At 39.8% G+C, this 24,952-nt stretch overlaps 1 protein-coding gene across 2 annotated transcripts in view; it reads left to right on the top strand.

Moving 5' to 3' along the window:
* LOC118166247 (ubiquitin carboxyl-terminal hydrolase 12-like) overlaps positions 1-24,516 on the top strand; it is a 29,852-nt gene extending 5,336 nt beyond the window's left edge. The window contains exons 2-9 of one of the 2 annotated variants that reach the window (XM_035324991.1): positions 7,078-7,158; positions 11,015-11,228; positions 12,185-12,411; positions 13,571-13,647; positions 14,532-14,615; positions 15,238-15,435; positions 17,128-17,206; positions 22,182-24,516. In XM_035324991.1, the coding sequence (XP_035180882.1) occupies positions 7,078-7,158; positions 11,015-11,228; positions 12,185-12,411; positions 13,571-13,647; positions 14,532-14,615; positions 15,238-15,435; positions 17,128-17,206; positions 22,182-22,283 (1,062 nt within the window). In that variant the 3' untranslated portion in view covers positions 22,284-24,516. The remainder of the gene's footprint in view (positions 1-7,077; positions 7,159-11,014; positions 11,229-12,184; positions 12,412-13,570; positions 13,648-14,531; positions 14,616-15,237; positions 15,436-17,127; positions 17,207-22,181) is intronic. The other variant, XM_035324992.1, reaches the window with a different exon arrangement.
* Positions 24,517-24,952: the final 436 nt, after the last annotated feature.

Raw genomic sequence — 24,952 nt, forward strand, 5'->3', positions numbered from 1 at the left:
TGTAACATTTAAAAGCGTGGAGTTTGGGAAGTCTGCAGCACCCTTGTACCTGCTCCTTTCAAGATTATCAGCTTGCTTGCCTGCATAAGCAATGCTAAGTGCCGGAATCCAAAGTTCAATTTACTGCAATTTGCTCTGCTGAGGACGTGAGCCTTCCTGGCTGCGTGAAAGGGATCGTTTCAAACCTGAGGTCATAGCGTGAGGCAGCTGAGCTGACAGCTCTCTTTGTCTGGCTTCGGTGCTACACATGATCACGAAGTTTCAAAAGAAGAGGAAGTAGCATGTAATTCTGCGTTGAGAAGATCATGGCTCGACGTTTTATCAAGTGTTTCAGAAATACAGCGGCAGGTTGGCTCCCTCCTCCGCTCCCCCACACGGTGATTTGAATAGTCCTGAAACGGGAACTATTATGACAGCGAGCGTAGCACAGGAGATGCAGGCAGAGTACGAAATGCATTGCTGCGTGAGGATTTCTTCCCTGAAATGTTCAGAGTAGTGCTGGCCTGGCCTTCTCGTTTGTTTTTCCTTTTGCTTTTTGTTTGTTCACTCGTTAAAAATCACTCGTTAGTCATGCAGCTCATTTAATGAGCTTTTGTCATCTTGAGGGCTGTGTGGTGGTGCCCCTTGGAGCCTTTCTGCCCAGCTTGAAAGCCACTTCCTGGCTTTTTCTTTTTTCAAATGCTACATCTTTTCCTGCTCTAATTTCTTAAAAAGAAAGGGTCAAATGAGTAATTAGTGGCTTCAGCAAGACTAATGCACCAGATCTGTCCTGGATGCTGGAGTCTCTCGTGGATCCCTTCCTCTTTTTTAGCCTTCTTGAAGGTAAATGTCTTTTGCAGGCAGGTGCACGCTGTGCACTCAGTGGGAATCAGCTGGTTCCAATCCAGAAGCTGCATTCGTGTGGTGCGGAGCCCAAGCTGGTACGTCTGAAGGCATTTTTATTTCAACAGGCTGCCACACCAGCCGTGCTATGCGGCTTCTGAGTGTGCAGCTGTAATGGAATGCTGGGCATAAACTAAGCTGCCACTTAAGTCATTTGCACTGAATGATATTAATTGCAATGGGAAAAGGATAAAAGGTTCGCGTAAAAAGCGTGCAACGTCGAAACCAATATTTTGCACTGAACTTAAATATACATATATAGCAAGTAATTTATCTTAGAAGAGAGGCTGTACCTTCAGATTTCCATGGGCTGGATGGAGTTGTGCATGGGGAGTTTTAAATTAACTGATTCTCTCTAGCTTGTTAAAAGTAATCTGGTGATGAGATTGGTCTGGGGATACATGCTGAAGGATCTGAAGGATACGTGCGGCATAGGAAACTGCAGTTTAAACGTCATGCAACGTACAGATAGGATTTTTGGGGGGGGAACTGTAGTAATGTGTGTACTGATGGCTTTAGGAGTTACTCTTCTGAAAATCTGCTAACTTCAGTTAAACTGTGAATGAAGCATCTAAAAGGATGGAGCACCCTTAAAGAAGCTCAGCTATGATCTGCTTGGATTTCTCATAGATTTTGTCAAGGTCATTAATGTTAAAAGAAGTAACAAAGCATAAGCTCTTGATTTGCATTTTTCTGAAAATCTGAGAAGAGCTTCACAGTTCTATTTACTTTCTTGTATTGTACCGTAAGCAACTGCATCATCTTTGCTAGCGTTTAAAAAAACACTGCTAGCACTTGTTTGGCAAGTGTAGTGCCTGGTTAGGTATCCGTAAATTTCTGTGTCCTTCTAAGAAGGCGGACAAATCTTTAGTATTTTGTCCCTGTGTGTTGAGCTAGTAATGAAGCTACTTATAAATCCATCGCCAGTCGGCTGTTACGTGGGTTTTCCTCTGTAATTTCAAGAACGCTGTGTAATGTAGAGCATGTCAGAAATGCTGCTTGCATGATAGCCACCTTCAGTGAGTATTTCAACATGTTCTTTTTTGTGCCTTCAGTTACTCTCTTCTTTCACCATAGTTGCTTCTTTTTTCTTGTTGTACTTCTCTCTTCCAACCTATTCCATAAGTTTGCCATCTCCACAATTAGGAAATGGACCCAGTTCCTAATAGCCAGTGAGTTGTGCTAATGTAACACATTCCAGCCTTCCCTCAAAGCAGATGTGGATCCAGCACCCTCCAAAATGTGCAGGACAGCTGCCTGAGCCCTCCTTGGGTGCTTAGTCCTTGAGAGCAATTCAGCTGGCAGCAAGAAATCCCATAAACTACTCTGCCTCCCCCCACATGACCCACAGGGTGTTGCGGAGGGGGCAGTGGGATCTTCCTGCTCGTAGCCCTTTCCCTTCACCTGCTTTGTGTGTCTTTCCTGACTTCACAGCTTCAGTGCCTCTCTGCTCACCGTTTGCCCAAGCAGCAGTATGGCGTTGACCTGATTATTTTTGACAAGAGTTCTGAATAACAGCAAGGATACTGACCCGGGGTTGTGCTAATTTTGGTCCTTTTCTTGCAGAAGCTATGGCAGCAGCTGCTTCGTGCTCAGGAGGTCTGCTTGCAAGCTTATCGAGATAGTACGGCACTGCTTTTGTAACCATTCCCACATCTGTACGGTTATCTTCATGGCTGCAAGAAGCAGATGCTTATAAATGGAAGTGTGAATTCTTCAAACTGTGAACGTTGTTAATTCGGGATAAGAGATGTGACTTGTCATGTTGCTTGGTCTATAATAATCCATTTGTTTGCAGCTGAGTTTTGCAGAGGCGCAGGACTTGTGTGAATTTTAGTCTTTAAAAAGAAAGCAGCGCTTGAAAGGAAGAGAAAGCAGTAAGTCGAAGTAGGAACCGTGAGCATGCTGGACATGTGGATTCTGTCATCTGTTGACCGCAGTTCAGTTCTGTGCTGTGCAGCTGTATTCAATCACTCCCAGCTGTTCTGCTGCTCATCCGTAACCTCAGAAGAGCTCCTCAGCTCTGGGCCTTATAACTGCTTCTGCCACAAAGCTACCTGTGTATGGCGGGTAGAAACTAAGTCTGTCAGTGTTCTTTCACTTGCATAGTGCATCGGACTGGATATAAAGCTTTAAGATTGCTCTACCGAGCAAAAACGATTCGGTTTCCAAGTTGGAAGACTTCACAGATCTCTCTTCTGGTTTTGAGGGATTATGCAGTTAAAATTTCAGCTATGCTGTAGGATCTCTTCCTTGGTGATGACTTGCCTAGCTAGCTACCTCAGGTAAGGGGTTTTGAAACTTATATGTTCACATCCCTTTTTGCTCTACCAAACTCAACGAAACCTGCCTTAGAGAGGCTCTTGGGGTAAATAAGAGTTGTACTCAGTCCTATCTTCGACGTCTGTCACACACATCTAATGTTGGTGTGCTGTCCTCACCAGGCTGCTATGAAAACTGGAGAAAAACTTGAATATTAACAATTCCCTGTGCTTTGTTTGGTTCTTTAAATCTCGGCATATGGGACTTTACTTTTTTTTATTTTTAAATGGATATTGCTCGTCTTTTCTGATGGGAATCAGTGAGCACAATTATTCTTGGAAAGTTCCCTCTTCTAGGATTCAGCACCCACAAAGTAAAATGACTGCAGCTATGGGAGAAAACATTTTGTTGTCTGTACGCTGCTGGGCTTTTCTTGGCTGCTGTTGGCAGTTATTTATTATGCTGATAGCTCAGAGGGGGCAGGCAGCTTTCCCTTTCGCTGTCAGTGCCAAGCTGCTCAAACCCAGCGAGCTGAGCTCGCTCCTTCTCTGGGCTCAGCCACTTGTGCCCGCGGTGGTGTGAACAGCATAGGGGAGGTCTGGCAAAGCACGGCCAACCTCTGAGACATGGTTTTAAGGCGTGGTAATCTGTAGAAAATTACAAGTCCTGATTTCAGGTGGCTGAAACTGCAGCTGTCACCTCTCCCACCGCTATGGAAGTGTTGAATTCGCATCGCTGAGTCTGGTTGCAGGAGCAGAACAGTATTACCACTTCGGTTAAACTAGGGGGATGGCTTTTTTTGTGTGTGTGATTGTGTTCACTACAAACTCATGTTTTCTGTGTGCTCTCAGAACTACTGTGTACAAAAAGTTTTCTTTCTGCCCAAACCAGAGCACCAGTTCCTTGAGAGTGTTGCCCTGGCCTCCTAGAAGTCCCAGGGATGTTCTTTTGAGGTTTTTATAGGATGTGTTTGTCTTGTGCTAGCATTGAGAAGTCAATTCTGATCTCGTACATTTAGCTGCATTTTATTGTACAGTGCTTGCTTAGCTTTTATATGCCAAGAAAACTTGATTGGTGTCTACTAGTGTTTTTTTTTTTCTTGATGTTTTTATTGCCCCCACAATGTGTGTCATAGTTCAGCAAAACAGCATTGATTTTTCTTACGGTTTTACATGCCTTTAAAAGCTGCAAGATGCAGAAGGGTTTCTCTGTGGCATGCCAGCAGAATGACATCTCTTGGACTCTTCAAACAACCGAATACCAAGTCTCTCGCTTGGATGCTTTGGTTAATTTTATTTCTAGATGAGAAATGGGATTTTAGTTTCCAAAATTACCAAGTGTGCGTTGTTTCTTATGACCAGGTATTTGTTGGCAGGAGTATTTATCAAGATGGAAAAATACTGTGGCGGGGTGGGAAGCTGTGTGTAGCACCTTTCAGTCTGAAAGCAGCGCTGCTCCTCAGGCTCCTTACAGCAAGGCACGGCTCGAGTCGCCACCAGGTTAACGTGCTGCTTGCAACTTCAGTTGCAAGGATCACAGGTTGCGAGGAGCTGAACTTTGACTGCAGCTACGTGCCTTACAAATATCATGTATTTCCATCCTGAAACGTGCCCGAGGCCCATTGGTGTTGTTGCTGGGAAGTGTTTTTCCCTACACATTTGTTGCCTCGTGGAGCTTAGGTCTCCTTGGAACTCGCTCCCGTGCTGCATCGCTCTAATCACCGTGCAGCTTGCAGTGGAGTAACTTAATCGTGCTGTGATAGGCACGTACGTTTTCCAGAGCCTCTTCAGTATGTTATGTGTTATTTAATTTGTGAATCGACATCTTCAGAACTCCGTATGAGTAGTTTGTGATTCTGATTCCCTGCACAATTAGTCTGAGTCTTGTTTTGGTTTACATGATTTTGGTATGCTAATTCTAAATGCCATCTGACAAGAGCTGTCAGAAACCTTGTGACTAAATGTTGGGTTAATTTAGTTTCTGCAACTGAGTAACTTTAAATTAGGCATTTAATTTACTACAGAAACCTTAATTTTTCGTCTACTCCCATAGCTAACTTATCCAAAGTTACGCTGTTGGGGCAGTAGATAGAAGTAAACATTTGAAGGGAGGAAAAAAAAAGCAGAGGGAATGATAGCAAATCTTAGGGCTGTTTTTTTTAATTACTTTTTTTTTCCTTTTTCAGGAGGGACACGTAGTGGAGGGAGAAAGAAGAAAGTAGTTGGGAGCAGGGAATGGGTACAGGGAAACGGGAGAGGAGCTGCCTGAACTGGCAGCGACGCCTCAGAGATGTCCTGTGTAATCGCTGCTTGCAAAGAGCCTGGCTTGTAAATCTATCAGCACCTATGTTTTGGTGTGGTTTTTATAGTACCAAAATTTGAGTCTTCCTTGTTTTATGTCCTTTTTGATGTATATAATCCCTGTAAATCTAACGTGGGAGATCTGACTACAGCATTGCCCTTCTTCCTCTTAAACTGAGTTTAGGTTCTTTTGAGTTTCTTAGAATTTTCTTTCTATCTTCTTCCTACCTATATTGTCTTTAATGGTCTAAATACAGTCTCTACTTGCCAGAGGCTTGAACTAATAGCAGAGTGCTAATGGAAATGATTGAAATAGCAATTAAAAACCATTGCTAGCTTCAGGGAAATAGGTGAATTGTGTTTTGCCGGGCTGTAACTTGTGATTGTTGAATGCTTTCCTGAGGAGTTTGTATTTAAGCCTTGATATGGCTCATCTGTGCTGTAGGATCCCTGTTTGCAGGAAGTTTCAGGAGCAGTGATTTGGGTATGCAAAACAGAAGTAAAAGAGGTGAGCTTGGGAAGGAAAGGGAAAGGCATAAAACACTATTAAATGGAACCAAAAAACTTGAAACTTTGGCACCTTAAATTAAAGGTGCCAAAGCACTGCCAAATGAGCTGAGTTTGAGGAATGTCTCAAAATATAAACTTTTCTTTCCATTTTTATCTTAATCATGCTCTACCTGTCCATAATACTTTTCAGGAGGGAGAGAAATTAAAAAAAAGATAGTATTTCTGATAGAAAGTGTCAGTGAAGGTAAGACTTAAAAACGTTATGTATGATGGAGACAAATAATCAACAGCCACACTTACCTTCAAAACCTGCAACAGCATTGAAAGATGTAATGAATACTCAGAAGTATGCCCTTTGAATGTTCTAAAGTATTCAATGCATGTTGAAATATGTTTGGAACAGAGAATTTGGTGAAAAGTACCTGTTTCAGTTACTCAGGCACCTGAAACATGGCCATAAGGTAACAGCAGAAGTCTTGATGATCACATAGCATCTGATGGATGCAGGTCAAGATTACATAGCAATGATTTAATATTAGCTGGGAAGTTGTAATACATTGGAAGTTAAAATTTATGCAGTTCCCTCCCTCCTGCAGCCCTCAATCGATTCCACAAGGGAGTTGTCTTTTTGTTCTTTCAGGAAGGTGCAGTCCACATCAGACGGATGTTTTTTCTTTCATGGAATTTGTAGCCTGTATGGTTGCTGTCCTCTAGGTTTAAAAATTCTCTGTGTGTTACAAGTTTCTTTATTTTTACAGTACATGCTTGACTAAGTTTAAATTGGCATTTCTACACCGTGACTAATCGGAAAACTTAAATGAGAGCAACTTTCTTGCTGTTAATTTTCAAATAAAATGCAAAAGAAAAACTTCTGTTAGATCAGATGGTGCCCTGCTGTAATTCTGGCTGATGAAGTAGAATCTTGAAGTGAGAGTGTGGTGCCTTTTATAATAATAAATCAAAGTCATCATGTTGATTTCAATTTCAAGAACATAGGAAACACCAGCTGCTAATTCTTAATGGAAGTACCTTTATTCTTAGCTCGTTTCTGTGGTGGTAATATGAATTCTGTTGGATTTTTGGTGATTTATTTTTTTCTCTCTAACATACTGTTTCTTTGCAGGGCGCCAATGCCTCTGCTTTGGAGAAAGAGATTGGTCCTGAGCAGTTCCCTGTGAATGAGCATTACTTTGGCTTGGTCAATGTAAGTGCATGTTCTGTGCTTTAAGTGCTATTTTTTAATTCACATCGTAATTGGGAATTTAGCAGGCTTCTGTTAGAACTTTATTTTGAGCCCTTCAGATGTAAAGGGGGACTCTGCATAGACACCACATCTTGCAATGCCTCGTTGTTAACCAAGATACAAATTTTGTCTCAAAAACAGAGAAATAAGCATTTTATTATAAATACTGATTAGTGAGAGCATTTTTCCTACCGGGTACGTTTCTAATTATAAGATTTTAGTACTAAGCTAGAAAGGTCATTAAGGTGTGTGTGTTTGTATTCTCTCCCTCTAGAGAAGAGAGATTTGATGTTATGCTGATACTGCAGTGTATGGGGTTCCTGAGGTTTTTAAATGTTACTTTTCATCCTGCTCATGTGGGATTTGTGGCAGTTCTTCAAAGCAAGGACATAGCCAGATGAATGATATTAACTTGGCCAATAATTTTCTCACATGTAGTAACACTGCTCTTTTATTTTTTGACAGCCTTGTATAACAATGAGTCCTTCTAAAAAGCTTTATTTCTTCTATCTATCAGCTTGTGCTCATCTGACCTCATTAGGATCTGCTGAGCAGGAAGAATTGTCTACCTAAATTAACTGTGGAGAGAACTGGTGTTGATCTTGCCAGTGCTTCTGGAGGAGAAAGGCAGCTGTTGGGCCTGTGACATCTTTTACAGTGAATGTAGGAGGCTGGTTAATAGAAACAGGTTCTGTGGCATCGTACCCATGGTGTGAAAATACAGTTGTGGCCAAGCTCCCTAGAACCCCAAGTATACTTCTGTTTGCTGGTCATCTAGGTGCACCTCACTGAAAACAGAGATGATCATCTTTAGATGCACAGAGCAAGGTTAGCATAGCTGCTAAAGTGTTATTTGCTGCAGCTCATCAGAAACTCATTTAATTGCCTTCTGTGTGGGCCTCTGGCAGTTTATGTTCTCAGACAGCAAGATATCTAAACACATTGAGTTATACTCCTTAAGTATGGTGTTAATGGCCGTTCCAAAGCTTCTGAGGTTTGCACCATAATGAGAAAATGGAAGGCATCTCCAATCGTAACATAAATAGCAGAGTGATGAGTAGTGTGAAGAGGGAAAACAGCATTCTAAAAATAACCGCAGTTGTTATGCCCGCATCCATTCTCTGTTCAGAAGGACAAAATATGACTAATACTGTTGTGCTCCATTTCTTGCAGTTGGTTTCTTAGGGATGATCGTTCTCATGCTTGTTGTTTTGGAGAGCTTTTTCCTAAGCTATTTCTAGTTCTTTCATGATGTGAAATTAATTGGAGCACTTTAAGGAGTGCAGTTTCATGACTTTGGTACTAGTAAATATGTAGTTGCACTGCAAATAGAACCAGGTGTTGAAACCATGGACAATGAAGGCTTTCCAAAAAATGTTTTATAGTTTCCTCTGTGGCTCAGGGAGCTGAACCAGCTCGCCTGCAGTCAGACAATTGCTAACACCACTGCAGAGTGTATGGGAGAAGGCTCTGACTCTTCCTTCTGACAGCTGCTACTGAAAGGGATTTTGTGTAATGTTGAAGTGTGAGAGGGATGGAACATCGTTTTAGTTCTAGAATTTCATCTCAGTTTTCATTCTAAACAGCTTCTTGTCTTAAAATGAGCCTTTGAATTTCCTTTATGCTTTAAAAACCAGATGTTTGTAGACTTCATACACACAAATTGAGTATCTGATCTGTGCATAGGACTGTAGGACTAGAAATATTCAGCACCCTGAATATAGAGAACTTCCATGCCGTCATCTCTTCTGGCTTTCTTTTGAAGATGGATGGCTACAAACCCTCTTCTTACTTTGGAGCAGAATTTCTAGCAAAATTATGGTTGTGGTTGGAACTGACTAACTACATTGTTCTTCTAAATGCAGACTGATTTAAGTTAAAATTATAACACTGATATGTAATACTGATTATTTTTGGAGAGCTGTCTCTAATATAGAGAAGAGTAGATCAGTAATAGAGTTGTTCAGAAGTTTCCTAAGGCACTGAATTGCTCAAAGTTGGAAGGATTTTCTTATAGCATTTAAGAAGTCAGAATTTCTGAAATAAAATGTATCACATGGTCTTTCTGTAATGTACTTGGCATGCTGTAAAATACTGAAAATGCCAGCAGGTAAGATAGTGATTGAATCATAGCCATAGAATATCCTGAGTTGGAAGGGACCCGCAAAGATCATTGAGTCCACCTCCTGGCTCCACGCAGGACCACTCAAAAACCAGACCATGTGTCCAAGAGCGCTGTCCAAATGCTTCTTGAACTGCAGCAGGCTCCTTACTCTGACTGTAGGAAGAGAAGTGCCTCCATGTTATGTTGCTGTGTTAAAGTGGTAGCAAACAAAGCAAGCACTATGTAGTAGGAATATTTTATACAAGGAGATTCCTGAAATCTCACTAGCTATGTGTTTGTAAACTTTTTGGATTTAAGGTGCACCATGACCTCCCAGTTTTTTAAGGTGGTTACCTTCTACTTTCTTCTCTCTTTTTTTCTGGAATTACTATGGACAAATACATTACTGTTTCCAGATGAGGTATCTCATCAGGCTTGTGGTAGTTTCCCTGCCTGTTTTGTATTGTATGCAGACTTGGTTAGTGTGATGTTTGTGTGTGTGTTTGATTTAAAGGTCATTCATATACATGAATTGGGTTCCATCCTAATTCATGTTTGCTCAGCTTGTATATTTGTTTTCCTCACGTCAATAACAGCTTTAACTGTTGTTCCATGTTTGCATATGGTATAAATTATCGTTAATGTATGTGTAATGGTGTAGCCTTTTGAGCAGTGTGAATTAAAACTGTTAATTTTCTGTTTCGTGCAGTCAGCAAACTTGCAATCGTTGTGCTACATTCATTACACTGAATTCTGGTGAACAGTAGTGGCCATACTCTTGGTAGTACATAATAAAATCATCAGTAATCTGTAGTCGGTTTTGTATGCTTATTTTGTTTATCTTAATATTTTGCTCTCAATGCTCTTGGGCTGCAGAATCTCACTGCCAGAGTATTTTTGGGACTGGCAAACCAAAAATTGTTTCCCTTTTGTGAAATGACAGCATTGTAGAATATAATTGCACAATAAATTGCAAAGAAACAACTCGAAGAATGCTGGATTTCTTCTAGATGATATGCTAATATCTCAGTTTGTTTCTCCTTGTTAAGCAATGTGGAACACTGCCTGTGGAAGGCATTATCGCTGTCCTCTCTAAAATGACACTGCCTTCAGATAGGGCAGATGTAAAACAGCTGCTCTTTGAATTTGCCTGCATCATATACTTTTCATATTTCATTGTAAACAGGAAATACTTTGGGCATACCTTGCTAATTATCTCCAAAAACTACCTGTGTATGCGACGCAGGCAAATCGGAAATATGAATTCACGCGTTGAGCTCTCATTGCTGTAATGCAGTCGAGATGCGGGGATCCCATCTCTTGTTATTTCATCTCTGTGCTGCTCTACCACTGGCACCTTTCCAGATGGGTAAATCCCTACCAGGATTAATAATAAGCGGTCTCCAGAAGGTCTGATTTTTATGATGAGCCCTTGATTGGCTTTTTTCATCAGTGCCTTCCTGCTTTTTTTTTTTCGGTGCCCAGTATCACTTTGACTGTTTTCTTCATTTCACTGCTACTTCCAGTTGTGATGATGTATGGATGAGTCTTTCAGAACATGCCTACTAGTGGTTCCCCTATAAATGACCTCTGACAGGCAACTTGTCCGTTTTCAGTATGTGACATTCGTTATGAGTAACCTCTTTTCTTTTATTACTTTTTAGCAGACCTAACACAAAAATGTTTGTTTTCCTTTTGTTCTGTTTTAACCAGTTCGGCAATACCTGCTACTGCAACTCAGTCTTACAGGCACTTTATTTTTGTCGTCCATTTCGGGAAAAAGTTTTGGCATACAAAGTGCAGCCTCGAAAGAAGGAAAGCCTCCTGACATGCCTCTCTGATCTCTTCAACAGTATTGCTACGCAAAAGAAGAAGGTGGGAGTCATCCCACCCAAGAAATTTATTTCCCGATTGAGGAAAGAAAATGGTAAATGAATAAATGAATTATTTATGTAGATTTAAGCATTGAATACCTAAGCATATAAAAATGGGAAGAGTTTCCTTTTTAAGTGAGTCCAAATCGTCAGGTTGTAGCAGATTTCTGGAACACTTTTGAGCTCCAGTTTGTGGTATGAATTTTGCCACCTCTGTAGCATAGGAAGTGATTATATCAGATTTAACTGTGCTGTGTCATAAGAGGATTACCTGGATATCTTTGTTTCTGTGCTTGCTCAGACCAAGTACAGAGAGCTTACACAAGTCTCGGTACTGCCGTTACTCCATGTTGGCACCGTGTTCTGTAGAAGTCTGTTGCAAGTCAGCACGCTTCAGGTCACTGCTAGAATTTGTCATGACTAAACAGACCTCAGGGAGTCGGTCAAAGTTAAAGTCTGCAGGGAGCCTTAACCACCCTTATCCTGCTTTCTTACATTTGTGGTACGATAAACTTGTTATGATGAGAACTGCTGGTTATTTCCCAGGGCTAGTTTGTGAGGAGAAGTTCTGTATGTTGATTTATCCTCTCTGCTTGAACTTGAAAAGATAAGCTTGAAAAGATAAGTAGGGTTTTTTTGCCCCTTGATGCTGTACTTAATGAGCTAATGGCCCAAGGCAATCCATCTGAGTTTCTTTATTCCTTTTCTTCCTCAAAGGAAAGCAAAACAACAACAGTTGTTGTTCTGCAGTTCTAGGAAATGCTCAAACTAAATTTCATGTTACTTTTCAGCTTCCTCTCTGTTTCATGCAACCAGAGGAATAGGTGAGGGTAACCTAACATCCTCTGCTAGGACAACAAAGCCCAATTCTTTAAAGACTCTTTACACTGTAACCCCAAATAATTTGTGGCGTCATGTGGTAGGGTACCTACTGATTCCTGAAAGCGTAGTAGCTTGATATTATGAAGTATCTGTATTTTTTCATTTTTCTTTGTCTCTTCCTTTCCAGAATTGTTTGATAATTATATGCAGCAGGATGCACATGAATTCCTGAACTACCTACTTAACACTATTGCTGACTTACTGCAAGAGGAGAAAAAGCAGGAGAAGCAGAATGGCAAGCTCCAGAATGGCAGCATTGAGAGCGAAGAAGGGGAAAAGACTGATCTGACGTGGGTCCATGAAATCTTCCAAGGAACACTAACCAATGAAACCAGATGTCTTAACTGTGAGGCTGTACGTTTAAAACAAAACAAAATCTCTTAGATTTTTCACAGGTTCTGGATCAAATTCCCTAATACTAAGCACACTTTTTCATTTATTAGGATAGATGAAATTGCACTCTCTCTATTAAAATATGGAGCATAGCCTATTTTATGACTGTATCACCTCTATGTTCAAACCAATACTCATTAAGGTATGTTTCTCAGAAAAAGCATAGTGTTTTTTCTATTATTCCTCCCTGTTTCCATCAAGGCAGTCTGTACCTGGCTGATATGAGCTGCCTTTTTGTCTTCGTGTTATTTCTTGTGTCAGTGATTGATAGTTTGTTATGTTTCTACATGAGAGTTGCTCACTATTTATTTAACTCTGGGATTAACTGAATTTAATGGTTCTTGAACTAAAAGTCTGTGCTTTGTGGTGCCAGTCCATAGCCACTCTATTTGAAAGTAAAAGAAGTGTCAGAGTCTAGCGTTAGAAGAACCACGCTACCTTCAGACCAGGAATTTGTAGTTAGCAATGTGCCATGTCTGATTTAATGTTTCTAAAAAATGAAAACCCAGATGGGGAGAGAGAAAGAGAGAAGCAATTACAACTGAAATGAGTGCTCTTGGCATTTGAAATCTAAAATTATGGCTATGTGGTGAATAGAAGCTCTAAAAATGGAATTAATAAGATTCTGTCTCAAGAATTTAGAAGCTAAATTTGACTGTTCCACAAACGGAAGGATGGTTTTCCTAACAGCTAAGCCATCCCAGGATTTAATTGAAAACCCAGCTGACTGTTCCTGCATTTCCTAACAGTAGTTGCTGTTATACTCAGAAATGCAGCAAAAAACTGTATGCTGTCTACAGAGCAGAGTGGAATACAGATAAAGCTTCTCCAGCGCTGAGTGGTTAAGCTTGGTTTTGCCAGTGAAGTAAGCAAATGTGTCTTGAAAGCTCAAGGCTTTTTTTTTTTTTTTTAAATCCCCTTTGGATTATAGCTGCGTATCAGATTATTTCTTCAGTTTTAATTTACTTCAAGAAAGAACCACTGTGTGTGTGTGTATGTATTTTTTTTCAAATCAAAGTAGTCTGTTTGCATTGAGAACATTGCACCCTTCCAGAAACAGTTAAAAGAAATCTGCAAGATTATAGACTGTTATGAAATATTTTTTCTTATTTTTTTCAAGGTTAGTAGCAAAGATGAGGACTTTCTGGATCTGTCGGTTGATGTGGAACAAAATACATCAATTACACACTGTCTAAGGTAAATGAAAATAGTTATGAATGGAAAAAATAACCTGCCCTTGGTTAGAGGGAAGAGCCTTGTTTATTCTTATGTGCAACAGTTGAAGGCTTGGAGCTTATGGTAAAATATGTTCTGCTCAGAGTGCTGTTCATTTCATCTCCACTGGTGTTGCTGCTCAGTTCTCAGTGTTTTTTAGTAATCAGTGAGTGTGGTGATTTCTTGCTGGTGTGGAAGATGGGGTTTCGCTTTCTTCTATGGGGTTTTAAATTTGTTACATAATACAGTCAGGTTTTACAAAATTAAACATATTAATGTATGGATTCATAATATGTTCCTCTTTAATATTTTTAGTGCATTTCAGTTGCGTTGTCCTGCTGTTTGAGGCAGGTGTTCTTGTTGCTGATAGAAACTTGGTCCACATAGCTGACTGCCAAATCCGAGGCTTATCAGCTGCTAGGATACTACAAGTTGTGTATAGCAGCTAGCTTTTTAAAAGCTGATAACGGATGTGTAATTGCTAGGAGCTGAAAGATAATCCACTTTCCCTAGTCAGTGGCTAATGGCCACAGTTTGATGTTTAATGCCTGCCACATGGAGTGGCTGTCTCTGGAAACAAAACACCATTACCTTGTTGCTGTGTGCTACCTCTCTCGTTTGACTCCTACCTGGAAAGCATGCAGTCAGTACCTGGTGGCATCATTTCCAGATCTTGCTAGCTGAGCATTGATATTACAGCCCAAGACTGGGACAAATAGGCCTAAAACATGTTTGGGAGGTATAAGTGATGTGAATAAAAGGAATTTTATCTTGTGTGCTTTTTTCATCATTATTAGCAGTAACTTTTAGCTGGTGGTCTGACTGAATATCCCTATCTGACTTTTCTTTCACTTTTGTTTCCACAGAGGGTTTAGTAATACTGAAACTTTATGCAGTGAATATAAATACTATTGTGAGCAGTGCCGCAGTAAACAGGAAGCACAGAAAAGGTAAGGTTAAAGTACTCAGGCTAATAGATGTTCTTTTGAAGGAGGCAGCTGTTAGAAAATGCACCTTGTGAAATGAGTAAAAAGAAAATGCAGGACTCTTTCGGTCTGTGTTTGGTGGGGAAAGGAGCAAGGAAAAATGGGGAGACCAGGTAACTTTGTGGCAACCTTCTCAGAGAGAAATTAGATTAATTTTGTATTGCTCCCAGAAGAGCTTATATTTGGTGTTTCCAGACACTTGTGTTTTCCCCAGTTAGCGTTAATCAGCTCAAAGCCACCCATCTGCTTTCATTATGAATACTGTGTGCAAAAATCTTATTTCTCACCTTGTACTTGGTAGCAGCTGAAACACTCGGACAGATTTATTCCATCCCTTTCTTCCCATTGATACCATGAAAAAATGATGTTTTCAGCTCCACCAGTTGTCCTACATTCAGATGTCAGTTGTGTAGTTAATCTTTCAGAGGAAATGATGCCCATTCTCACCAGAAAGGCAGCCTTTAAAACAAATCAAAAATTTAGACATGTTTTAAGAGACTTCTTCGTATGAAGACTACTTTTGGACAAAGCTTTGTTTTTAGGTGATCTGCTAACACCTTTTTCTTTAACTCAATTTTTGTTTCAGAATGAGAGTGAAAAAGTTGCCTATGATTCTAGCTCTGCACTTAAAAAGGTTCAAATACATGGACCAGCTGCATCGATACACCAAACTTTCCTACCGTGTAGTCTTTCCCTTGGAGCTTCGGCTCTTTAACACATCAGGAGATGCTACAAATCCTGACAGAATGTATGACCTTGTGGCTGTAGTTGTTCACTGCGGCAGGTATGTCTTTGTGCTTTCTGGACTTCGAATGCATCCTCTTGAAATTTAAAATCAGTCTCTCATCCATATGCCATTTTATAATAGTACAGTGGCTGGCAATATGGGAGCGTGCCAAGCTAGTTTTCCAAAAATATTAAAAAATAATAATATAAAATGAGGATTTGTGGGTCTTTTTCACTTTTTCACTGTTTTAAATTTTGCTTTCAGTCTACACAATCTAAGGCTTGCTTGCTTACGAGCCCTCAAATATGCTGGCAAATCAGAAAAGTTGTTTCTTTGAGGTTTAGCAGAGTAAAAGCAGCATTCCAAAACAACACAGAAAAACCCACCGGCTTTCCAGGGAAGCCAAAGTGGAATAAGAACAAATATTGGAAAATGCTTTTAAAAATAATAGCAGTTTATAGATCCTGTGTTACTTCTGGTTAAACCACTGAAGGTTTGTTTTTTTAGAAGCTGCTGCCACCACGTGGAATCAACTATGTACTGCTAGTTTTCTTTTTTTAATTTACCCTTTATAAAACTTCTAGTGTATTTTTTAATTCTGTTTTTAAAAGCAAGGAGGAAAAAAATAAGCACATTTAGGAAACAAGCAGTTGTGGAAGTGAAAAAATATGATTGCCTTCTAGAATTGTGAGTTTTAAAGTAATATGTACCGCAGCACACAGAAATGGTTGAAACATCTTTGTGAGGAGCAGGACAGTAATCAACACGTCAATGCTGTGTAGGTTTAGTATAAACACTATATCATTCTAGGTGATTTTTGTTGTGGTACAATTGTGCTGTTCCTGTTTCACCATTTTAAGATCTCATCCGATGTCATCTTCTGTAGAGGTTAATTTGCTATACCTATAGCTGCATTTATCAATTGCCATTTCTTTACATTGTCAAAACATCATTTAAATTGATTAAATGGCTTTGCTTTTTTTTCTCAAGCCTGTTGCCTTATATTTTAGGGTCCCAATGACTTTTCTGGTTCTAATTCTCACTAGAAGCTTACCAAAGACTTAGGAATGACTTCATTTTCTAAATATTTGAGTTTTCAGAATTTGCCTTAAATATTTTGCTTTCATAATTTTATTTTTCATTGGGTCATTATAAGCAGAAGTTTCACTGTGTGGCAGGTACAGTGTTTAAGTATATCAGTAATTCTGGAAGGACTAGAGAATTACTTTCTTTTGGCTAAAGCCCCAAATATTCCATTTGTGTTATGTAGATCCTAAACAAAAAGTAAATATGGGGGAAAAATTAGTGGTTTTTTTTTCTTTTTTTCTTTCTTTCACAGTCAGTGATAGACTAAGCCACATTATTTTTTTTAAATGTACAAATAAAGTATTTCAGATAAGTGCTTATTAAAATTTTTGAAGAGTCCACAATACTCAGTGATGATTATGTGACAAAGCACTGATTGAAGTGACTGGCTTTTAATTTCAGTTTTTCAAATATATGTATGATTACCTAAAATGTTTATGGAATTGTGTATTTTGAATATGTTGTATTTGGCAGGTAGCAAAGATAGAAAATTTAATTCAAGCAAGTCCAAGAATGTCAACAGTGCTATGGGTAGTATTAGACAACATTAAAAGCTGGGAAATCTAATTCTGCCAGTAATGGCTAGAATCATGTGGGAGAGCAGCAGCCCTGCCTTTGTAGGCACAGGAGTAATAAATCTTCAATCTTTTTTTCCCCTGGCAGTGGTCCAAATCGTGGACATTATATCACCATTGTGAAGAGCCATGGCTTTTGGTTGCTGTTTGATGATGACATTGTAGAGGTAGGTGTGCTTTTACAGAGTGAAAACACTGCTGTGTAGGCAGCATCACACTCCAGCTTTGTGAAGGGTCTATTTTTATGTCTCAGATTAGCTCTTGCACCTGTGAAACGATTTCTGCAAAACCCATGCACAGAAGAATTGTGGATATTTCAGAAGTAATCTGTATCACTTAATCACTTCTACAAAGATGATGCATGTACAGAGAAGGGCAACCCAGTGCAATGGCTGTGTTGACAGCTAAGATGTAGGGTGGTGTACAGCTGTTCAGGCTCAAATACTGCAGTGGTCCTGATAAAAATCTGAAATGCTCACATTTTAGACCACCTTCTGGGCTCCTTTTTGTTGCTAACTTGTTTTCTGATAGTTGCATTTCATTGCTGCATTTAAGAACTTATCTTTTTTTCTGTTGGCATTTTTTCCCCCAACAAATTCAAGTATAGAAAGTCTGTGCAATAAGTAAAAAAAATCTTTGGAGACTGCACTAAGGTCCTGAGGATATACAGAGGTGTTTGGGCTACTGGTGATAATGTTTAAATAGTCAGTTCAAGCAAATTTTCCTTATTTTTTTAACATACCCATAAATTGAGTATCCAAAATATGTTCATCCATATATGTCACATAATATCAACCAAATATCAAATTGTAGAACTGCTTTTTGTAAAGACAAAAGTGTACTTTTTGCTTCTGAGATCTCACAGTCAAGGTTAAGGTTAGACTCCAGGTGTCTAAACAGGTACAGCAAAAGGTGTTGAGACGATGTAGTAAGCTCTCCCTTTTTTATTCTTCAGGCAGCTTTGAGCATCAGTTTCAATAACTTCTCTGGCCATGAACAGTTCTTTCCTACATTATTGTATTTTGTGGGTTTTCGTCTTCTGTAGTGGCAGAAGTACGTAATCATATGTCAACTCGTTTTGAAAGTAATGCTCAATTTAATATTTTTAAAATGCAAATATTCACTGTTGTTTTCATCCAGGAGATAAACTTGGCATTTTAAAAGTAATGTAAAATAACGATCTTGTTATTCTGTATCTGTTTTGAATGAGTCACATCTATGTTGTATCCTAACTTTCAGGTCAAATCAGAATTTATATAATCCACCACTATTGTTGGCACTCCTATAGCTGTGCCCAACAGAGCTTTAATGTGTGTTGTCTGTTACTGGATAGTAAGTTCAAGGAGCTGTCACAAGGAAGCTAGAATGTAGTTCCTCTCTCCTGAATAGATACGCTTTTTGGAAGTTGCTTTTCTAATGTAGATCATGGCTTTTTAAATTTCACCTTCTTTAAGAGTTCGTTTTAAAAGCTGTAAAAATAAAGCTCTTTTATCTGAAACTTCTGCTTTTTGTGGTTTTCATGGTTCTGTGAGTTTTCAGAGTCATTAATAGGATCAGGAGTGTGGCCCTGAGCTGTAGCACTCCCCCTGCCCCAGCTGCAGATCTGGGACTTTTAAGATTCCTTTTCCTGCTCGAAGGCTGTCTGTTTGCAGGTGTTGTTTTCTGTGAAACTGAGGCTTTGTTTTTCCTGCCCATGGAGGGCACAAAAACTTGCACAAGAGTTTTACATACAAGCCACTTGAGGTCTTTGAGCCTTTCCGATCAAGTGTTGCTCCTTGGGCTGCTCTGAAGCGTGTAGCGTGGGCATTCTTGCTGGTTTTGTCTCAAGGGCTCTTACTGTCCTGCTCCTGCCTCCTAAAAGCATGATAAAGGTGAAGTTTAACTCTCAGCTCCCTCTATGCACGAAGCACCACCCTTTCCCTTTCCTCAGCCTTCTAGAAGTCACCTGGATTTCTGGAGATTCAGTGATCAAGAAGAACAGGGCAGTGCAGACTGCTTTTCCTTTGCTGTTGCTACAGGCTTCTGGAAGAAGTAGCTGCAGTTTTGCTCATCTGTTCTCGCTCTCCCCAATTAGTCATCAGCTCCTGAGAATTAGTTGCTTTCTGGGGCTGTAGGCTAATCACTGAAAAAAACGAAGTAAAGCTGAAACGACTTTTGTCAGCTCCATCTGCTGCCTTAAAGAGATTTAACTGTCTTCTCTGAGCTTAACCAAGTACTGTTTTCAAGCTGCTTGTGATTGTTCTTACCGTGCCACTGCAGGAAATACGTTGCTCTGTATGGCACTTCAGAGGCTGGCCTCAAAAACTGAGTGGCAAAAAAGAAGAGAAGCCCCTAACCCTCAAATCTCCCAAAACATGAATTGTGGAGGAGTTTCTGTATTTAGGGCTCGCCACAGGAGCCTCCTACTCTTCAGAGACTCTCAGAATATGAAAGCAGTTTTTCTTTTACACTTTGGAGGCTTAACATTTTGAGCGAGAACTGGCTACGTAGCCAAATGGGTATTAGTCAGCAGGCGTCAAGATGGGGCCAAGGTCCTCGTACCCGTATACAAATACTGCAGCTAAAAGAGAATGCAGGAGAAAGATTTTTTCCCCTTTAACACTGTTAAAAAGATTTGTTGTATGTTTGATAAGAATTAATAGCTCTGAAGCATCGATAGGAAGTATCTTATTCTTATTACCCACTAAATGCCATGAGCAGTGAAGGCATGTTTATCTGTTTGGGTTTGGTTGGGAGGCCAACTTCCAATTACGTTGGAGATAAATGATAAGCAAACATACTACAGCATATGTGGAAAGGAACTGCATCAAATCCAGGAGGTAAGTCAGTCCAAATGTGATACTTTGCCAAGGAAAATTAATGGAGAAACCTGAGTAAATGATCTCGGGCGGGTTTGGCACGTTGTCATTAGAGAACTAAGTGATACATCATGGTGATCTGTACCTGAAACAGAGGGAGAAGTGTGTGTTCATGGAGTTCTCCAAATTCAGAACGGCAAGAATGATTGCATGTCTTCTCTTGAATACTTGTTCACAAACTTTCAGGATTCAGTTGAATGCTGTGAATGGTGAGCAAAGATGTGGTCTGGGGAACCAGAAATGATCAAAAGATATTTAAGCTCAGTTGACAGGAAAAAACCACCTTAAAGCCAAGTGAAGCTACAGAATCCTAAAAGTAGTTGTGAAACCATCAATGAGTTGTGACTCTAAAGCTGCAACCGGGTAAAACTTTGCTGTCCACAACATACACAGCCAGCTAGGATGGGAAGAATAAAGTCTACATAATCCTCTTTCATTTCTACTTTGTTTTCTGTGGATAGTGGACTCTAAAAAGGAAGCTGTTTTTGCCATGGTAAAACTAAAAATATCTGTAGGATGAATTAATCTATGTAAAACATTTGAATTGCATTCAGAATGAGTAGTAGTGGAAATAGACTTGATTGCACGGCAAACTAGTTGGCACTTAAAATAAAACGTTTGAGTTGTCAGCTAAATATATTACAAGGAGTAGAAAATGTTCTTTTGCTGTTTTTCTATTAAAACCTGTATCTAACAATTTGAAGTAGACATTATTTTAGTGAACTGTGTGAAAAGGCAAATGCCGTTAGTGTAGGATTTCAGGATTTCTGGACTTGTATGAAGTCCAGAAATGGAGAGGGGAGAGAGAGAAAACCAACATATGTTTTAATCTCTCTCCCCCTTCCCCAAATTTTAACGGTAAACGTTTAACAAAACCATTCAAGGGAGATTTTTCCGCTGCCTAGTCTTGCGGTCAATGTATCTTCTGGAAACTTCAGACGTTTTTCTTGCATTCAGGGCTTCAAATAGGCTGGGAAAAGGGTGGCCTGAGCTTGTGGGTTGTTTGGCAGCGTCACTTAGAGAAAGCAATGCTTTTGTGCTTGCTGGTGATGCTGAAGTCTGTTCGGTGAGCAACAATTTAGCACACTGCCAAATGGATTCTGTAGCCGAGGAGGCTCCTTGATGCAGTCATTGCGTGGTCCCTTTCTCTTAAAATGTAAGCACAGCTTGGTCTCTGCTACTCCCTTTCAAGATTGAAGCGGACATGTTCAACCCAGAGACTCGTATTCTATGTGCTTCCTCAGTTCTAGTCCTTGGAAAATAAAAATAAAACTTAATTTTTTTTTATTTATTTATTTTTTTTTTTTACTTTAGACCACTCTCCCCTTGGTCTTCCTCAGCAAGTTCAGGTTACATCAGCCTCTCATCTTTGAATCGAGAGTCCTAAAGGTCTTTTAAAATACGAAAACAAGTGTGGCGTGCTGAGCAGCACAGGCCACTGGGGGTGTGTTATTTCAGCACTTCAGTCTCTGCACTTGTTCTCCACTGACTGCAGGATCCAAGTCAGTGATGTGAAGCCGGTTGTTCTCAGGAGCTGATTCAGGATGGTAGAACTTGCATCTTTAAAAGCCCTTTCAAATGCCCTCCAGACATGTAAAGTATTTCACAACTCCAAGTATAAGCAAGCCATTTAACTCTGTTCATGTGGCAAATAAGTTATTTATCTTAAAGCACAAATCTTGTGATAACATTCCAGCAGGCTTTGTACCAGGAAATCCGAAGGAAGAAAAGCTCTTGTAAGACCAGAGGATTGCAATCGGGTGTGATCCACAGTTTTCATGGTATAGTTAACCAGTGGCGCTTGCAGGACTTCTGTGTGTAAGAGGGTCACAAGAACTTGAAACGTTAAATCTGCTCAAGAAGGGCCTTATGTGCTCCCAACTACACAAAATCTTTGCTAATCATTGACTGCTCTTTTTCATTTATGTTTCAGACCTATGGTCAGGAAAGGTAACTCTAATCTGAATGAAAAGGCAAATAAAAACGTCGTGTTACATTTTAAGAATGATTTTGTTAATTCCCCCTGATTACAGTCCAGCTTAAGAGTGCACCACTTCAGAGAGGAATTATTTTATGTTGATTCACTGATTTGCAGTAGTGAATGCTAATAAGTGGAGAAAATATTTTGGTGTATTTTGATGTTTCCAGTGATATTTGAGGATCATTGTGCTAATACTGTGTGGCTTTCCAGCATCACCCGAGAGCTGGAAAATAACTCTTTGTGAATAGGATTCTTAAAGCGGTGTTTGACTGAGACTAATCTCTGCCTCTCGTTAATTTTCAGAAAATCGATGCCCAGGCCATTGAAGAGTTCTATGGGTTAACATCAGACATTTCCAAAAACTCAGAATCTGGCTATATCCTCTTCTACCAGTCAAGAGACTAAGACAAAAGATATGTATGTATAAATAAAAGAAAAAGGGATCAAGATATGTCCAAGTGGAACATATTTGTGACAGCAGAAGCAGTTCCTCATTGTTGCTGTAGGACCAGGACAGATCCAGCAGGGCGAACAGAGGTTTCTCTCTGCCATTTCTTGGAGGATTAGTGCTGACTGCCGTAACAAGAAGAGCTTTTGCTCCAGTTTTCTTTCTGGGCTTTTTTTACATGCTATCTTCCAAAATCTGTGTTACCTCTACTTGAAACCTGGCTGCTTATTTGTTCATGAACTGAAGAAGAGTTTTAAAAGTAGCATTGTAGAATTTTTACCATTTAATGTTGGCCTGAGGCTATACCTTGGTTTCTATCGTCGTTTTTCTGTATTTTAGCAGAATGATTTCAATATTCAGTGTCAGCTGAAGGCGTATTTTAGGATATGAACAGCAGCTGGTTGCTGGATATTTTTGGTGACTCAGACTTGAGAAGCAGTACAAAGCTAAGACATATTGGAAATGTCAAGTCTGTATTTTTTTTTAAAAAAGCAGACAAAAAAAAAACACCTCTTGACTGCAGCATTGTAAATTCCCCATTATGCATTACCTTGGTTTTAGATAACACTAACAGCACTGCTTCTTTCTGCATTTTTATTTTTACTGTTCTGTTTCTTCTTCAGAAGCTATAGGGCTATCCACACTCAGCCGAATGTTCGTTTTTGCTTTGAAGCAGAAGTTTTGCATCAAAGCCTCATTGCTGCAGATTTAAGGGGAGCAAAAAAAGCAGTTGTGTTGAAGAATGTCTGGCAACCAGTTGCTGTAGAAAGTTAAAAGTTACAGCATTTCTTGGAGCTATTGCATAAACCAAAAGTGCCCTCTTTCTGAAACAGGATCTGTTCAACATTTCATCCAATACGTAGTAAACTGATGCAACTAGCGTTTTGAATCTATGCTAATACACAGAAACAGCACTAATTGTGAAGGCTTAACCAAGGGAAGCATTATTTACCAAACTAATCCCGTTGTTCTTCACAACAATGGTCGTGTAAGAAGGAAAACCAGCCAACCAGCCCAGACATGGCCTTGCTACGTGTTCCTCATCGTCTGTTGGTAACATTTGCACCGATCTGGGAATCATAACCCCCCTAAAAATGCTTCTGATTGTTTTACCTCTATAGGCCTTGCTTAACAGGGGAAATTGTTAGTCTTTTGAAGACTGAAATTAAGTAATTATCCGTTATGTGTGTATATATTATAATCTCAAGGATAACTAGAAAGAAAAGACTACGGGAGTTTTTAAGAAGTCTCTGAAAATCATATGTAATTTTCTTTTTGAAAAGTCCTGTTACTGTGCCAAAGCTTGTTGCAGCTGGCTCTAAAACTACCGGTGGAAATTAATATTTTCCTTCCTTCATCTTGTTAGATAACACCAGAGCTGTCCTCTTTGTGTGTGTTTCCAGTATGGCCGTTCATGGTGTATACCAGTGGTTGTTGTTCCTGAGGACGCTTAACTTATGCAATTCCATGGCTTGTACAGGATAGAAGAGATTTACCAAAATATTGTCCTCAGGAAGACAGCACGTCGCAAACATTTTCTTGTGGTGGCTCTATGTATTTGTTTCTCCTTACCATGACCAGAAGCGTAATGTTAGCAATTAACTTCTCTTCAGAATGCAAATCAGTCATTGCCGTCGGATCCCAGCTTAGTACAGGTTCCATTCTCTTCGTACATCTTCTCCGGAAAATAAGTATGGACATTTTTAAATTATTTTTTATTATACAGAGTACTGTCATTTTAAGAGACATTGGATAACAGCAAGCATCCCTGTCATCTTGTTCCTGTCGTGTGAAAACTGTTCCTGGCTACGAGTCTTCTCCCCTTGTTCCCATTACAAGCCGTGAGTCCTCTCCTGGTGGCGCTAGCAGAAGCCTGTCATCAGAAAGTCTTGCAAAAAAATAAAAAGAGCACTGAGTTAAAAAAAAATAATAATCTAAACAGTAAATACAAAAATTAATGTAGTACACTAGACATGTATTTTGTATATCTGGTGATACATTTTTACAAATACCTGATTGAGAGAGAATATTGAAAGATATATACTATAGATTAAAAACTGTTAAAAGTGCACTTTTGCTACAGATTTATAAGGAAACTAAAAGGAATTAAGTTGGAAGAGAATGGTGTGATGTTACTTCTGTATAATAAATGACCCCACCTGTCTCCAATAAAGGTCACGTATGATCAAACGCACACGGCCCAAGTGTTTTTCCTTGAATTGCAATTCAAGGCAGAAGCAAAAGTAATTGCTTAGTCACTCTCTCCTTAGCTTCTCTCTCTGTGTTAGCTGGCTGAGTGATTCTGACCACTGTATTTTCGTGCATATAACCTCCTTAAATTAAAGAGAACTGAATAATTCATGGCAGATTACAGGCAGTGTGCTGGTAAACGAAGGAGCCTCTACCCAGAGCCTTTTCCCCTGACACCCATCCCCTCGCAGCCCCTGCGGGAGCTCCACCGTCACCTTTCCCTCTGATTTCTTTCCATTCTCCCTCCTTTACCGCTTGCCGTGGGACTCTGTAAGGCTTTGTTGCAGATGTTATCTGACTGATCTGGAACAGAGACATGTGAAAGGCAAAAATAGTACTATATGCTAGGAGCCTTTCAGGTTCATCGCGGGACAGG

This window comes from Oxyura jamaicensis, chromosome 4 (assembly GCF_011077185.1).
Source record: "Oxyura jamaicensis isolate SHBP4307 breed ruddy duck chromosome 4, BPBGC_Ojam_1.0, whole genome shotgun sequence".
Taxonomy (NCBI): domain Eukaryota; kingdom Metazoa; phylum Chordata; class Aves; order Anseriformes; family Anatidae; genus Oxyura; species Oxyura jamaicensis.